This window comes from Marmota marmota, unplaced genomic scaffold (assembly GCF_001458135.2).
Source record: "Marmota marmota marmota unplaced genomic scaffold, marMar, whole genome shotgun sequence".
Lineage (NCBI taxonomy): Eukaryota > Metazoa > Chordata > Mammalia > Rodentia > Sciuridae > Marmota > Marmota marmota.
Genome location: NW_026000211.1, coordinates 20244935 through 20263582, shown reverse-complemented (window position 1 = coordinate 20263582; position 18648 = coordinate 20244935). Strand labels below are relative to the sequence as shown.

The following is an 18648-nucleotide window of genomic DNA, read 5'->3' as shown; positions in this document are numbered from 1 at the left end:
ATACATTTGGAAACTGGATGTCCAAAAATAAAAGAATGAAAATTGGTTTCTTTCATGCTACACAAAAGTCAGCTCAAAATGGACCAAAGACCTAAGTATGAGACCAGAAACTCTGCAGCTGGTGAAGGAAAATTAAGAGAAACTTCAACAAATAGGCTCAGGTAAAGACTTCCTGAATAAGATCTGTGTAGTTCAGGAAATAAGAATTAGTACATGGGTTGGGCACAGGGGCACACAGCTATAATCCCAGGATCTTGGGAAGCTAAGTTAGGAGGATTGCAAGTTCAAAGCCAGCCTCAGCAATTTAGTGAGGCCCTAAGCAACATAGCAAGACCCTGTCACAAAATAAAAAAGAAAGGCTGAGGATGTTGCTCAGTGGTTAAGTGCCCCTGGGTTCAATCCCTGGTACAGAAAAAACAAAAGTAATTAGTACATGGGATGGCATCAAATTAAAAAGCTTCTACAAAGTAAGGGAAACCATTAACACAGTGAAGAGACAACTTACAGAATGTGAGAAAATCTTTGCTAGCTACTCTTCTGACAGAGGACTAGTATTCTGAATACGTAAAGAACTCAAATAACTCAACATTTAAATATCAGATAACCCAATCAATAAATGTTCAAATGAACTGAATCAACACATTTCTCAAAAGAAGTACAAATGGCCAACAATTATATGAAAAAATGTTCAATATGGAAACAAGTATGGAGGATTCTCAATAAATAAATAGTCCTACCATATGATCCAGTTACACAACTCCTTAGTATTTATCCAAAAGATCTGAAGTCAGAATATTTTAGAGGTACATGCATATCCTTGTTTACTGCAGCTTGATTCACAATAGCCAAGTTATAATATCAGTCTAGGTGTCCACCAACAAATATGGACCAAGAAAAAACGTGTGTGTGTGTATGTATACATATGTTCATGTGTGTGTATGTATATATATATATATTATCATACATAATAATATGGGTTTATTCATACATAAAGGAGAAACAAATTTTGCATTTTCAGGAAAATTAGAGAACCGTAGAACATAATTTTGAGCAAATTCAGACTCAGATTGTATCTCTCATATGTGGAAGCTAGAATAGAATAAAAGGAAATCTATGAAATTATAAGGGATACCACTAGGGTAAAGGCAGGGGATGAAGAAGAAGAAAGAGGAGAAAGTTTGTATTGGGTAGTAAAATTGTATTGGGCCATATTGGGGTAGTTAAATTGATCAATTTATATTTTCATGTATGCACAAATATGCCCCTTTTAAACTCATCATCCTGTGTAATAATATGCACCAAAAAAATTAAAAAGTAAACATTATAGATTCAGAATCTAAATTTCATATGGAAGTAAAAATAGCTTACAGTAGTCTCAGGTTTAAACTTTATTCTCTGTTTATCATATATATTTCTTGCCCATATATTAAAACACAGAAAAGTGCCATTTGATTATTGTTTGATTTGTATATTCTCTCTGTCAGAAATAGGAAGAGTGAATGAATTCATGCACAAAATCATAATTCTGAATTTTTACGAAACTTACTTGAAAAAATATGCACGTATAAAAAGAATCATTTAAATATTTTTTAAAATATTGAAGTATAAAGCAATTTGGAAATAAGAGTCATTGTTGTTTTATATTATTGAGTCTCTTCAAGTGATACCAAGTTATTTGGAATTTCCTTTATAAACCCATTGGAGTCCTAACGGATTCTATATTATGGGAATGTAGGAACTAACATTACTTCATTGATAGGCAATAGCTTGGAGACAGAAAAATAGACATTTATTGTAATAGTACAAGCAGGAGATAGAATGAATGTAGCCAAGCACGGTGGGTGGAGATATATAAAAAGAATGAAATAGATACATCACCATATGCTTAAAAGGAGCTGTGTTTTGCTGGGCGAGGTGGCACATGCCTATAATCCCAGCAATTTGGGAGGCTGAGGCAGGAGGATCAAGAGTTCAAAGCCAGCCTCAGCAAAAGCAAGGTGCTAAGCAACTCAGTGAGACTGTCTGTAAATATAATACAAAAAATGGCAGGGTATGTGGCTCAGTGGTTGAGTGCCCCTGAGTTCAATCCCCTGTACCAAAAAAAAAAAAAAAGATAATCTGCTCTACCCTTTTGATTTCTGGTCTATGTCAGATCAGGACAGCAATTTTGGAACAGTCTTTTTATCCCAGCTACTGATATGTATATTCAGGAGTACATTTGTAGAGAATAAAACTTAGAGAAGATTGTAAATCTTGTATTGCCATTACAGAGACCACCTGTTCAGCAGTTCTTTGCCAATCTGTTACTTGTTGGTGCCAATGTGAAAGCTGTTATATCCATTCAATACACTACTATGTTTAGCAACAGAGCAAATAACTGCTATAGCATCCATATGGCAAATTGTGCTTTTAAATTGTTCATTACATTAGCCAATGTTGGCCTGAAAAACAAATGACAGTAATTTCAGATGTTTTCAATAGGAGGTTTTCTTTTAAATGTTCCTTAAAAAATAGAACATGACTTTTAAGTTTAGAGATGAAGAGAATGTAAAATATCAAAGTACAACACAAAGCCTTGGCAATGATGTAATTGTTATTAACACTGGGGAAAAATTGTTTCTCAGGAATATATAAAGCAAGCAAGCTAACAGACAACTCAAATGTTCAGTAAGAATAGTTCTAAGGAATTTTAAACATAAAGTTAAATTAAAACCTCACCATTTAAAAATCAGAGAATACAATGGAAGATTAAATTACAAAAATTCAATCTAGAGATTTGGTTTTAGAAAAATGTGCATGTATATTATAAGGAGAGATAGCATTTTGTTTTTAATTGGCATATATATATATTTTAATTGGCATATATATTTTTAATTGGCATATATATATGTGTGTGTGTGTATATATATATATATATATATATATATATATATATATATATATTCCAGATTTAGAATGATTTGTTAGATATCTTTAAAGGTTTATAAACAATGGCATAAAAGTAGAAATCAGTTTATATTTTTCCCTTTCTCTTTTCCTTCCCTTCTCTATTCTTCCTAGACATGCAGTCCTTAAGCCATCCAGGTAGCTAATTTAAGATAGTTTTCTGTGCTGGTAACAGCAAGGAGGTGAGCTCAGTAACCTGGAACAGGGGAAGCACATCTCTAGAGAAGGGTTATAAAGTACAAGAGTGTTGGAGACAGAGTGAGTGAGGAGTATGTTCCCGTAATGGGGCAGCCATAAGATTATGGGTATGTTCCTGTTGGGACATCCTGGCATAAAGAGTCAGAATCTCAATAAGTCTCTACATAGAGAGAGATAAAACTGAGCAGGGTTTCAAAGTCCCACTAGAGCAAAAAGGGCATTTGTAGTAGACAAGGGAGATCCATTACATATTGATCAAATAAGTAATTATATTGAAGTAGATGGGAGCCAGGTTCCTTCTGTCAAATTAGGGAATTAAAATGTGGAAATTAGAAACTAGAATACATCTATGGTATTGGAGATATTGGTGTGGATTCACGGTCTCCCATAGGTAATAGAAAAGTAAATATAGATGTAAATTTGTTTGTGTACATATATGTATATGTGTGTATCTGTGTGCATTTGTGTGTGAATATATGCTTATATATTTATGCTATCTATAGATATATCCTGGAAGAAACCAAGGTAAGTAATCAAAGTGAATCTACCCAGTAATGGTAAAAATCAACAAAATCCACCATATGATGAGATGCAATCTGTGATATTTTTGCCAAGATGTGATTTCATGTAGTTTCTAGATCAAATCATGAGAAAACATTTGACAAATGCATTCTGATAATAGCTAGGTAATATTTTTAAAATGCCAAAATCATGTAAGTCACAGAAAAACATGAAGTGATGGTTCAATTCAGAGACAATGATTCTTTTGTTATGAAAGCTGAAATAGGATCCATGCTAATTTGCTTGTTTTAAAGGTTTTGTAGGAGAACATACTCATTTATACTAATAAATATTTCAGTGTTAGGACCTCATATCAACAACCCAGAGTAGCTCAGGGGAAAAAACATAATTTTTTATATTCTTCCTGTAGTTCTTCTGTTTGTGTGAGGTTGTTTTTTAAAAAAAAAAAATCAGTACAGAACGAATGATTTAGAAATAATCATACAAAAACTAAAAATATATAGTTAAGAATCTGACTTTCAACATATGAAGTGAACATTTATTGTTTTAAAAGTGTTTATTATTCAAGAGCTGCTTCTTGTCAAAATGACCTGGTGTTATATAAACATTCAAATAGAAACATACAGTAAAAAAATTGTGAATTATTTTATTAAAGAGTAATAGTGTCTTGATAGATAAGAATAGTTAAAAGGATAAAGGATCATTTTAAAATGCTTTTGTTTACCCTGAAAAAAATATGGGTAGGAATTGAGTTTAGGTATATATGCCATCTTGTGTATAGAATGGGCTATAGTAGAAGAGACTACTGGACAGACTAGATTTGTTATGTAGGGAGAAAGGGATTAATAAAGAGAAACATTACAGGTGGAAAGACAAATCACATTGTGAGGACAAACAAAAATTAATTGTAGATAAAAAGAGACAGAATAAGAAAATTTAATTTAAAATTTCAATAAACATGTGGGAGGAATTGATAATCAGGTGACTGCTAAGAGTCAAGTTAGGGTCCAAGTTGAACATCAAAGAATAACTGAAAGGCCAAAGATTAAGGTCAAAGAAAAGAAGTAAAATACAGGAATGACTGGTATTCTAGTAAAACAATATTTTATTGTCTTACTTGGTTTTGTTTTGTTAAAACTGCTTCCGTTTTCAATGACACCTAGAAACTTTTATTTCTAAGACGGACTTTCTCCCTGGAGATATGAAAATGATATTATTGAATAAAAATAAGAATAAAGTATCATATCAAGGAGAATGGGAAGAAACTCATAATTAGTTTAAAGATATAAAATTTAGAAGGCAGATAAACATGGTTGACAGATGAAATGGAGCAAAAAATAATATAAATGCAGTCAAAGACTACAGGGAGAAGGAAAGGAGTAAGAGAAAGAAGGGGCCCACGAAAAGGAAATGGCCATCTGTCTCAGAATTTCCCTCCTGTTTTTAATTTTCATCTGTATTCCTATTGAGCAAGGGTGGCCTGGTATTTTAGCACTAAGGGTTTGTTTGTTTGTTTGTCTGTTTTGTTTTCAGAATAAGTCTGTTTTTCAGGCAGATTTCAAACTTGTGAACTCAAGTGATCCTTCTATCTCAGCCTCCTGAATAGCTAGGACTGCAGGTATGTGCCACTATTTCTGGCTTTTTATGGAATTTTTAAAAATTTTTTTAAGGAAATAATTTCATTGACAATTAGGACAAAATGATACTTGTCAGTACCTCAAATCATGTCTGTGTGAGATTGTTTAAAATCAAAGCTAAAGTCTTCTAATTTGACAAACTTAGTCAAAACTCAACACTCAATTAAAGCTCTGGTCAAGGCAATATGGTTTTAGTTAGATTTTCTCTTTCAAGAGAAAGAAAGAAAAATTGCCCTGCTCCATGCACACCCAACCACACATACACACACACTCTTTCCCTTGCACTCATGCACACACATACAGAGAACAAACAAAATCTTTATTAGCACCCATGCAAAACAACCCAATCCTTTCTGAACTTCAGAGCTCTCTGTTACATATAAGAAAAATAGTGGTTTAAGGAAAGTGAAGAATATAAATAAATATAGTTGTTCCTGCAAAAAGAAAAAAAAATTGTAGAGAAGAAAAATAGAAGTGTTAGGATGAAATGAAAGAGAAGTATTGAACTAGCAGTCCAGTTTCAGCAAAGAATCTCATGATACATGTGTTGTGAAAGGCTAAGAACAATCAAACAGATTAGAGTAAGTACTATCAGGAGCAACCAATTTCATTTTTGATATGTGGCTCAAAGAAATGGAACAGTGCATAAAGGAGTGTTAAAACAAGGAGCTACTGCTTTTCATCATTGACATTTTTGGACAATTTTAGTTTTTACAAAACATAAAATAGCACCTGTGTGGACACCTGTAACACAACCACCATGACTACACATTTCGTGAAATGGTTTAGGATAAAGGGGATTGTGAAGAGACCAAAATGCAATTGCAGAGTCAGAATGTCTGCAGGCATTCCAAAAGTCTAGAAATTACAATATGTATTAGCAAGTCAGGATGTAGAGGACGCATCTGCTTAACTGCAGAGGAAAAGGACAAAGAGTTGAAGGGTTTAAGAGGAATGTGTTAGAAACAATGATAGACGAAGAGATCAAGTTTATTTTCAACAAATGAAGAGTTACTTTGGAGAAATAACACAAAAATAATGCCAGGATAAGCAATAATTTCCTAAAGAAAACTGTCTAAATTTAGAAAAAAAGGATATATATATAAAGGAGCAGAAATCAAAATGGAATTCGATTTACAGTGCTAAATATCAGTAGGCAGAGGAACAATATCTGCAAACCTCTGAGCTAGAATTGTATAACTTGATAATTGTGTAAAATGTCTTCAATGTCAAATGCATTTAAAAAGAAGTTATCCTGGAATATTATTCAGTGATAGAAAGGAATGAACTATTAAGCCATGAAAAAAACTTGGAGGATCCTTAAAACCATATTGCTAAGTGAAACAAACCAATTTGAAAAGCCTACACATTGTATGATTCTAATTATTTGACATTCTGGAAAAGGCAAAATTCTATAGGTGATAAAAAGATCAGTGGTTGCTAGAGGTTGGGGCAAATGAAGGAAGGAGGAAGAGAGCAATATTTATAGCTCAAGCTCAGATTTTTAGGGCAGTGAAAGAAACTATATTGTATGATATAAATATGGTGGACACATGTTGTTATTCTTTTGTCAAAACCTGTAAAACTGTACAATACAAAGTATGTGCCCTAATGTAAATCAGGGACTCTAGTTAATAATAATGAACCAATATTTGTTCATCAATTATAATTAATGAATCACATTAACAGAAGATAATAGGGCAAACTTTGGGGGTGGTGATATGTGCACTTTGTAATCATTTGTTCTGTAAAATTAAAGCTGCTCTAAGTGTCTATTAAACAAAAAGATTATCAAACCAAAGCTCAGAAAATATATAAATCTTTCTTCTGTCCTGAAAATAAAAAAGTATTTTATTTCATTGTTTTTTTCTTATTGTCATTGTTGATGGTAATGTGGGGGAGACCAGGTAGAAATAAAACATAAACACTTAAATATAGGGTGTGTGTGTGTGTCTACCCTTTAACTCCTCTGGCTCTCCAAGTTGGTAACACCACTGGCACCATTGGATTGTGCTGACCCATGGGCTGTACAGACTGTGGTTTCTGCCTAATGATGTGGTGCCTTCTCATCTCTCACTGTGCCTCTTCCATTTTTGTTCTTTCCTAAACAAGAGTTTCAAAAAGATTTTTCAATTACAAGAAAGAAATGGTGACATTTAGCTGTTATTTTCATATTTAAAAAAAGAAATGACTGTTTTTATATATACCATTTCTCCTCAAGCCCCAATTGTTGAAATAATATTTTTTTGTAAAATCTTTAATTTCTCTTGATTGATTAGCTAGTTTAATGGAATATGGAAACCTTGATAATTCTTTTTATTAATTCCCAGATCATTTCTAAAATAATTTATCATTATTAAACACCTTTGTTATAATAGTTTTAAAAATCATTATGCTTGATAGGACTTAAGATATAGCAGAAACTTGAAGTGCTTTTTGTATTCTTGTCAGATTATCTTTAAAGCACTGTATCTTTATTGGAGAAAACAGACTCAGAAATTTTTAAGATGAATTGAGACTATTCTAAAAGGGAAGAGAACAGATTAACCAATGGAAAAGAAAGATGGTGTTAGTGAGTTAGCCACCCTATTATTTTGATTTCCTTTAGTAATTTTTTTCTAAAAATAGCTCATATTTATATTTAATTATTTAATAAACTAATGTTTTTTCATAGAAGAGGCCATTCTGTTTGTGCTAAGTACCAATTTAAGATACTTTAAGAAATGTTTATTCCTACATTTTTATGGAACATTTTAATAATATTAAAAAAATTTAATCTTAAGCAGAGGTAAGATTTTTAAAAGGTATGCATTTCTTAGAGAATTGACACAAAGCAACACAAATATAATTCTGGTTAAATAAAAAAAAAGTCTAATGGATGTGGTGGTACCTATCTGTAATCCCAGTGGCTTGGGAGGCTGAGGCAGGAGGATTGCAACCACAAGGCCAACCTTAGTAACTTAACAGTACCCTGTCTCAAAATATAAAAAGGGCTGGAGATGTGGCTCACTGGGTAAGCACCCCTGGTACCAAAAGTAAAAAATAAATAAATAAATAAATAAATAAATAAAATTAAAAAAAAGAGAGAAAAAAGAAAGAAAAAAAAGGCTACATTCAAAACATAAGAAAAGAATAAAATCAAAGTTACATTTGAATAGCATCATTTTATGTTTTTAATAAAAGGCCTATAAGATAAATTCCCTTTCAATATAAAGATATTTATGAAAACAGTCACACATTTATAACTAGTATTCCAGAAATAAACCTCATCATAATGTATACAAGGCTGGAATAATTATTATATTTCAATGCTGATAATTTGAAAGGCAAAAATGTTATATCATTATTGTTATAACTTGTAGTTTACTAACTGCTAATAAGGTTGGAAATTCCTTTTTATTTTCATTAACTGTCTGATAATGTCAATATTAAGATTTTATGTTTGTCTTCTACAAAATTTATAAATTTCAGGGAGGTCTAACATGCAGTTTTCCCTCCAGTGCTTTTATATTTGATAAGCACTTTCCTATGGACTAATTAATTATCTAGGTAAATTATTTGCTAGGTTTCTCTTTTTTTGTCATTAACATCTTTAATCCATGAAGAAGTGAGGACCAAATCATTTAATTTATTTTAATATATTTTATATATATGTATATATATATATTCCATGTACTATTCCTTATTATTCTTTTAAAAATTATTCAGCTAACATTACCCATTTATTTATTAATTGTTTTTAATTGACACATAAAAACTGTACATATTTACGGCTATCATATGATATTTCAACTATTTATACATTGTGCAATGGTCAATCCCAGTAGGCATATCTATCTCCTCAAACATTTATCTTTGATTTGTAGTAAAAACATTCAAAATTATTTTTCTAGTTTATTTTAAATATACAGTATGTTATCATCTATAGTCACTAGAATTTATTTTTCTATCTAACTTAGTACTCACTGACCAGTCTTACCCCACTCTACCCCTACCCTTACTAGCCTCTGGTAATCACTATTCTACCATCAACATTTATGAAATCAACTTTTTACATTTACACATAGAAGTGAGATAATGCATTATTTGTCTTTCTGTATCTGACTTATTTAGCTAACATAACATTCTTTAGTTCATCTGCATTGTCATGGCTGGATGTATTCCATGGTGTGTATGTACTACATTTTCTATATCCATTCATCAGCTGATGGACACTTAGGTTGATTCCATTTCTTACGAATAGTGCTACTGTGAACAGTGCTGCAGTAAAAATGGGAATGCAAGTGTCTCTTCAACATACTGCATTCATTTTCTTTGGATTGATATATACTGTGTAGTGAGCTTACTGTATTATAAGGTGGTTCTGTTTTTAATTTTTTGAGGAAACTCCATACTGTTTTCTGTAATGGCTGTATTAACTTCACATTCCACCAACAGAATATAGAGTATGTTTACATCTTTGTTAACATTTGTTACCATTTTTATTTTTGATAATAGAATTTTAATTAGAGTGGTAATACCTTATGATTTTGATATACATTTTCCTAATAATTAGTGATGTTGAATACTTTTTCATATAAATGTTGGCCATTTGTGTATATTCTTTGAAGAAATGACCATTTAGGCCTATTGCTAATTTTCAATTGTTTTTATTCTTCCATTGTTGAATTCCTTATATGTTACATATATGAATCCCATATCAGATGTTTAGTTTGCACATATTTTCTTACATTGTGTAGGTTGCTTCTTTACCTTAGTTAATTGTTTCCTTTGCTAAAAAGATGTTTAGTTTGTTATATTGTGTCTGCTTGCTCCCTCCACCCCTGTATTTTTGGGATCTTATCTGAATTATTCTTGCCAATTTCTGTGTCCTAATATATTTCTCCTATTTTCTACTAGTAGTTTCATAATCTCTGGCTTGCATGAAGTCTTTAATCCATTTTAATTGATTTTTGTTCATGGTGGGAGAAAGTGATCTAGTTTAATTTTTCTACATGTGGATATCCATTTTTCCTAGCATCATTTATTGAAGAGACTGTCACTTTAAGTGGTATGGAAACAATTAAAAAACGTTCAAACTAATATAATATTATAATACAATATAATAGTGTAATGATATACATGCCATGAAACTATTTTTAAATGTTTTTATTAGCTCATTATAGTTATACACAATAGTGGGCTTCACTTTGTCATAATCATACATATATTTATACTTATATAAACATATTTAAGGGAATGTATTTCCCCTTCCTCTACTCTACTGGTCTTCCTTCTCTTTATTGTTTTTTAAAGCTGGTGTTTTGTAGATATAGAAAAAGGTAAAATTAAGTATGGTATTTTCATATATGTACTTATCATGGTTTAATCAGTTTCATTCTGCAGTTTCTCCCTTTTCCCATTCTTCCTCCCTTCCCCTGTATCCTCTTCCTGTACTCCAGGGATCTCCCTTCCATTTTCATGGAACTCACCATTTTTAACCCCTTCTATTGTTGTAGCTTATGCAAATGAGAGAAAACAATCAACCCTTGACTTTCTGAGTCTGGTTTATTTCACTTAGCATGTCGCTCTCCAGTTCCATCCATTTACCAGTAAATGCTCTGTAATTTCATTCTAATTTATGGCTAAATTGGTACCTGGCCTGGTTCCATAAATTGGCTATTGTGAAATGTGCTATTATAAAAATGATGTGTCTGTATCACCAAAATATGCTGATTTTAGTTCTTTTGGATAAAAACCAAGGAATAGGATAGGATAGTTGGATCATATGGTGGTTTACATACTCCTAGTCTCATAATTTTAATTCACTGTATTAACTAATTGGAAGGGAACTAATGTATAATACTCATTTTCAATTAATTTAATTAGCCAAGTTCCTTCAAAAAGTTGATATAGGGAAAGTCAATCCATATGACACAGGACATTATAGTTTTAGTCTTGGGAACACAGATAACGGTTTAAATATTATCAGGAGAATGGGTTTTACAGTTCATGTTTGTATGTTTGATGATATTTTTGTTCAGTGAGATAAGATGCATCACAAGAAAAACTGATCTTTCTTGCCTCCTTTCATCTAATCATCTTGGGTGCAGTATTTGATATAGTTTGTTAATATTTAAATATTTTTATTAGGCATAAGCAGAAAATATATACAGAATATTTCATTTATATTTTAATAGTGAACAGTGAAATTATGGTCAAAATAATATGATTTTTTCAATAAAAGTGTTGAATATACTTAATTTGGAAGTGGAGTTATGAGTGTTTTAAAGTCAGTAATGTCCGATTCTTGGCAAAAGATTAAAAGGCAATATAAACATAAACTAATGCACTAAATTATTTCTATGTTTGATGTTAATATTTTGTTAATCAAAGGTAACATATATTTGTTTTCTTAATATCAAGAGTACCTTAAAAATGTGACGGAAAGAAAACATTTTTTTCCTAGCATCATTTATTGAAGAGACTGTCTATTAGCAAAGAAAACATCTTCTTTTCTTCTTTTTTTAAGGATCCTAAAGAATAGAATCTTAATAATAAGAAAAACCACTTTTGAACTGGCATAGCTATCAGCTTGTTTTTAGGAATATACTTTTTTTTTTTAAGAGAGACAGAATTTTTTAATATTTATTTATTTTTTTTTTTAGTTTTCGGCGGACACAACATCTTTGTTTGTATGTGGTGCTGAGGATCGAACCCGGGCCGCACACATGCCAGGCGAGCGCACTACCACTTGAACCACATCCCCAGCCCCAGGAATATACTTTTACTAAAAAAGGAATTAATACTTATTTAAGGAAAGATCAAATCCTTGTATATATTCCATTACTGGTCTCATGAATAAATAGTAATAATGAATCACATTTTAAAATGACTCAAATTTTCTTTTATGTATTAAGTTATTGAAATAATAAAATAGAACTAAATTTCATAAGAGAAAGGCCAAGGCACACTGTTGTGTGTTTAATAACTTATCTTCATTTTTGTTAAAGTATCTGTTGTGGGTATTTATAAGATTTTAAAATATTCACAGAAATTTAAAAACAATGAATTTTCCTCTTTAATGTTCAGGAAAAAGAAAGCAGTATTTCTGAATCATTTAATGTAGAGTCACCATAATGAATCCACTAATTACTAATTATGTTTCTTGTGGTTTACTCATATGATAGCTATCTGTGTTCTCAAGATCTGTTCAAAATTCAGAACCTAATGACTAAGATACTGCTTTCTCTCAATTTGAAAAACATTGTAATTCTGAAATTTTTTGTTTTCATTTGTATGTTATATCCCCATAAGTTATACTATTTTCTCACAGGCTCAGTGTTTTCCTTCCATGATTTATGGGTGAAAGCTTAAAAACCAAAAGATACAATCTACAATTTAAATGTGAAACTCATTTTGAAATTCGAAGCAATCCATCTCATTGTTGACTCATAAATTAAAAAATTTTGCTCCTCTTTTCTTTTGCTACCCATTCTTAATATTTATTATTCCTTGCTAATTAATCTTATAACACTACTAAGAAATTCTTTTATATTTATATTTTTCTTTTATAAGAACAAAGTATAGTAATTGTAGTCAACATTTTTTTTTTAACCTTCAGGAATGAAAAATCTTACCTGAATTCCATGTATGTATTTGTATAACTTATTTTCTCTGTTTATTAGAGTAACATTGAAAATAGATTAAGTAAATTGTGGCATGGAGGCAGTTTTCTTATCTTTATCCTAAAATTAAATTCTAGGATATATTACAGATCTAGATAGGTCACATACAACTAGTATAAATATGCTCACCATTATATTAAACAAAAAAATTAAAAAAAAGTGGTACTCCTTAAGTTGACTTTTACCTTTCTTCCTAGAAATTCAGGTGAAATATTTAGTAGGTAGCCTTGTGTTTTAAATAATATCTGTGGCTTTTAATTATCTAGTCCCTTCTCCAGTAAGTAAATTAAAAAAACAAAAACAAAAAACAACTGATTCTCTACAATATAGAGTTCTGTATTATGGGGAATTAAAAAGGTGAGAAGTGACTGGAGATAGGGCCCTTTCTGAGCATGTGTGAGGCCCTGCATTGGAACACCAACACAGAAAAAAAAGAGGGTGGGAGGGAAGTTTATTACTGGGTCTTAAAAGATACTTTTATGCCAGTTAGTGATATAATAGATAAATAACAAATATGTACATACATATATGCTCCTAAAATAAATGGTCAACACAATAAATATTATAACTATTAGGGGGAAAACACTCTTGGTTCATAGAAAGCACATGATGATAGCTTTGTACATGAAATTAGATTTCTTCTTTCAGGACACCTGTTTTTGAATGATTATTGGAAATAAGCATTAGAATTTCTGGTGAAATAAATTTTCAAATTTATTTAAACATATTTTAGAAAAATATAACTGAAGTAGTAAACAGAATATTTACCTTTAAAATTAGGTCTGATTCTTGCATCATACCCTGATGTCCTCCCCATTAATTTATCCAGAAAGTCAGATGGTGACATTGGAGTACTTCGAGATCTTGCACTATTTGTTTCCTTTGTAGCAACCAAACTGCAAGTGAGAACAAAATGATAGACTTTACAAAATGAAGTCTTTCTAACAGCTGCTACCTATAAAAATTTTTTTTAAATGTTAAGCAAAAAATACTTTGACAATAAAAAAGAACTTTAAATACCATATAGTGGATATTACTATAATGACACATTTATATTTGGATTTACAATCAGTGCTTAGAAAGTTTCATATATATTCATTTAAACCATCAGAAGTGGCAGTGTTTTGTGTTAAATCCGAAAACAAAGTCTACTTTCAATAATAAAGTATTAATCTTTCAAAATCTGTACTTTCTCAAACTTGAGTTAGTATTTCAGGTGAAAGAAAATATAAAAATTCAGCTATGAATAATAATTCTTGCTTTATTGAGGGTAAAAAAATCACATTTTAGGTTTGGTGAATTTTTCTCAGCAGTAGTAAAACTTTTGTACAACATATGAAACAGTAATATTCTTTTCTTCAATTAAATGCTTCCTATGTTAGTAATACACCCAGTTAAATTCATTCGACTTTCACTTGTGTGCCATTAAGCTGTAGTACATTTTCTTCAGATCTAGAATTAGTGTGGTGTTAAGATTGGAAAATTGCATTAAATGTGATTTGAGCCCTTGGATATTATAAGATTAGAAACTTTGTCTAGGAGTTTTTAAACTCCTAGTTTTCCTCTATTTTTAAAAATTTAGACATTTTCCTTTGTATGCATTTGTTCTTCTTAGAAACCCATAGTGTAATTGCACCACTGTCCAGCTCCTCATACATATAGGGTGGTCCAAAGAAGGCCTGGGCCTACTAACTAAGATCAAATGATTGTTTTATCCACAGACTTTGCTCAGAAAAGTAAACCTGACTTTCTGAATCCAAGAATGGAGTTTGGAAATCATGTATTCAAGTTGATGTTGCTTCCTAGAGATCATCAATCATCACAACCATCTGCGGTTACTCAACTCAGAGCATTGTACCACTTTGTTCACATATTATCATAGCACTAATTATTAAATTTCTTATATTTCTCCTGCAAGAATTTTAGTGAGTAGGAAGATGGGCTTTAGAGCATTTCCATTAATCTTCTACTTCACAGGTATATGCAGTGATTTATAGGGAACTCTAAAATTCATTTTCAGTGATGGGAGAATAGTTCTGAAAACAGTATTATAAAAACAGTATTTATTAGCTATTGCATTATCTGGTGGTTATACCTAGTTCTGGGCACTCTAAATCAGTCCTCTCCTCAGTGATTTTCATTCTGTCATCCTAGCTTTCTTCCCTACAGAAGCTTCACTTCTTTTTGTGTTGGTTCCATATTACCGATTGTCCAATTCCTTGTCATTGTGCTCACTTGTAAGCTCTTTTTCTAACGCAAAAAAAAAAAAAAATCATAAAAATAAAAGAAAAAGCCTATTATCTTCTCAATGACTCTAGAACTTTTCTGTACTCTCTGGTTTTAAGTAGCTTCTTCCTAGCCTATTAAACATAATAATTGTTCATATTCAATGGCTCAAGAATATACTGCAGAAAAGCATTGTTAGAGCTCTCACAGCTACATATTGCTGCATCTAAATGGTATCCTCTATTTTCTTTTAGAATTCCTCCTTTCAGTAACCAGATGATTAACTTCTACATTCTCCAGTCATTGAAAATACCCTGTTTTCCTGAATCAGAGTCAATAATGCTGTGCCTCTCCCATTCAAAATAATAGATGACTATGTATATTAAGCTGAAATCCCTCACACTGTGTCCTGGAGAGATGAGTTATGCAGTTCAATCTTCCATAAGGGGGAAGCAGAGATATGCTTGACATGAGGTAGAAAAGGAAAGATAATGTGACAAAGGAGGCAGAAATTGTAGTGATGTACTACAGCCAAGGAATGCCAGCAACCCTCAGAAACTAGAAGAGATGAGGAATGGATTCTCCTTAGAGCCTCCAGAGAGAGGGAGGGCCTACTTACCTTGTTTTTGAGCCCAGTAAACTGAATTCAGATTTTTGAAAGAATGAAAGGATAAATTTTTGTTGATAATTTGTTGTAGCATTCATAAGAGGCAAATACCAGCCTTCTAGTAAATTTTTCATTTCAGTTACTCTACTTTCCACCACCCCAGAATTATTATTTTTATTTTTTTCTATAATTCCTGTCTCTTTGTTAATCATTTCTATTTGGTGAGGTTTTTCTTAGATGTCCAGCAACAGATGAATAATGGATAAAGAAAATATGATATATAAATATTTACTGATATTTTACTGTATTTTCTTTTTAGTTCTTTGGACATGGTTTTTTTTTTTTTTTTTTTTTATTCTTTAAATGCATTATAAATAGCTAATTTAAATGTTTGTATAGTAATTCCAGTGCCTTTGCTGCCTCAGGTAAGTATCGGTTGCTTTTCTTCCTGAGTATTGTTTCTTTTTTTTTTTTTTTTTTTTTAAAGAGAGAGTGTGTGTGAGAGAGAGAGAGAGAGAGAAATTTTTAATATTTATTTTTTGTTTTCGGCAGACACAACAGCTTTGTTTGTATGTGGTGCTGAGGATCGAACCCGGGCCGCACGCATGCCAGGTGAGCGCACTACCGCTTGAGCCACATCCCCAGCCCCCTGAGTATTGTTTCTTTAATATCTTATAACTATTTATTGAAAACAGGCCATTTTGTGGAAATTCTGGAGATCATACTCCCCTTCTTCCTGAGATTGTTGTTGTTGCTTTTTTAAAAATAGGTTTTTATTTATGCAATTGTAGGGATATCTTCTTGCTTAGCTTAACAATATTATTGTACTATCATGTGTAACTAATTAAAACAAATAAAAAAATTTAAAAAATATCAGCTAATAATTAGAAAGGGATTTTCTTAAATTCTTAGACCACTGTCTTCCAGTATTGCTGGGCTTCTGTGTTCATGAGCAGTTGACTAATTTGCTTTAACCTTTACTTCCACTTGCACAGGGCCTAACAAACAACCAGAATTGAAAGGGTGTTCTTGCTCTTTCCTCAGCATGCATTTAATTCTCGTATATCAGTTTGTTAGGAAGGCCATACAAAGTATCACCCACAAAGTGGCTGAAACTCATGATTCTGGAGACTAGAAGTCTAAGATGGAGGTGTCCCTATGATCTGTTTCTTTTAAGGGTCTCCCTCCTTGGTTTATAGAAAGCCACATTCTGTTTGTTTCTTCAAATAGACTTCCTCTGTGTGTCTATCCTCATTTCCTCTTCTTGTAAGAATAATAGTCACATTGCATTAGGGACCACCAGCATGATCTCATTTTATCCTAACAACCCAATTTCCAAATAAAGTCACATTTGCATGTGAATTTCAGGGGCATAATAACCCTGGGCATGTTCAAAACCCTATACATATATATTGGCCTTCTAGATGCCAAGAAATATATGGAGCTTATATATTATTCCATTGTTTTTCCTTTTAAGATTTTGGTTAGTTTGTTGTTTGTCCTTCTTGTTACACAATTGACTTAGGCACCTGTGAAATTAAAAAATTGTCTTTAAATGTTTTTGATAAATGGATCCAGAAAAAAAGTCTTTTTGCAGTTGTTGAGTTTTAAATTAGGTTGAATAAAAATAGCCTTGCAAGTGAGTTTTTCTAGAGAATCTCCAGAAAGGACTAATAATGACAATTATAGTGCAGAGGGGGTGTGTGTGTGTGGGAGTGTGGGGTGGGGGTGCTGGGGCATGCGGTTGGTGGGGGAGAGAAAGAGAAATTTCAAACTCCTTAGCTCTTCTCTGCCACTTGTTGTGGCTTCCAAGTTGCTGTTATGTTTTGTGATTGAGTGTTGACTAATGAGCAGTTGACTAATTTGCTTTAACCTTTACTTCCACTTGCACAGGGCCTAACAATGTATTGGTTTACATTGTAATCATGGAGCTGCAGAGAGTGGAGAATAAGAATTGAGCAAGTTATAATGCCACAAATCCCATGGTTCTTACCAAGAGTTAGATGTTTTTATGATTAAACTTCTTCATGGATTATTTCATCCTGATAGTTAATCACTAGAGTTCTGAAAAAGTTGATTTGTATCAGTTTTCTCACTGCATTTATGAAGGAGAGAATTTACATATGTCCTTACTTCACTGTTTTTTTTTTTTTACTGGTATCAACCCCCAAATGTCATCCTAGATAGAATTCTTTTCATATTTGATTTATTATATTTTGTGTTAAAGAATTACGCGCCTCACTGCTCAGCCATGGAGCTCCTTTCCTGTCTGGATAATATTATTTATTCATATAGTATCAACTACTTCCAATAATACTGTTTTGTAGAACTTAAAAATATCCTTTTTCATAAGTAATGTTAAGATTTGATTTTAAAAGCAAGGATACAGAGATTTCTTTGCGGGTTTCACAATAATGAATATTCAAAAACTAGAATGAATATCAGTAAATATTTTGTGTGATTGTTACTCTGTTGGCAGTAATAAAGCAATAATTCCAGCTATTTATTTTGAGAAAGAGAAAGTGAGAAGGATAAATAGAGAATATTAATATCAATACAGCAAGTGTTGCTAAATTTAGCTTCACTTTTTTTAAAGATATATTAAATAGTGTAAAGCATGATAAAGAAACAAATGAAAAACTACAAAACCCTAAAAAGAGAAGTAGAAGAAGATCTTAGAAGATGGAAAAATATACCCTGTTCATGGATAGGCAGAACTAACATCATCAAAATGGCGATATTACCAAAAGTTCTCTATAGGTTTAATGCAATGCCAATCAAAATCCCAACGGCATTTCTTGTAGAAATGGATAAAGCAATCATGAAATTCATATGGAAAAATAAA

General features: G+C 31.7%; 1 protein-coding gene across 2 annotated transcripts in view; it reads right to left on the bottom strand.

Moving 5' to 3' along the window:
- The window catches only part of Glra3 (glycine receptor alpha 3), a 176049-nt gene that overhangs the window by 115437 nt on the left and 41964 nt on the right, over positions 1 to 18648 (bottom strand). For both annotated transcript variants that reach the window (XM_015486085.2, XM_015486084.2), the window contains exon 2: positions 13739 to 13866. In XM_015486085.2, the coding sequence (XP_015341571.1) occupies positions 13739 to 13866 (128 nt within the window). The remainder of the gene's footprint in view (positions 1 to 13738; positions 13867 to 18648) is intronic.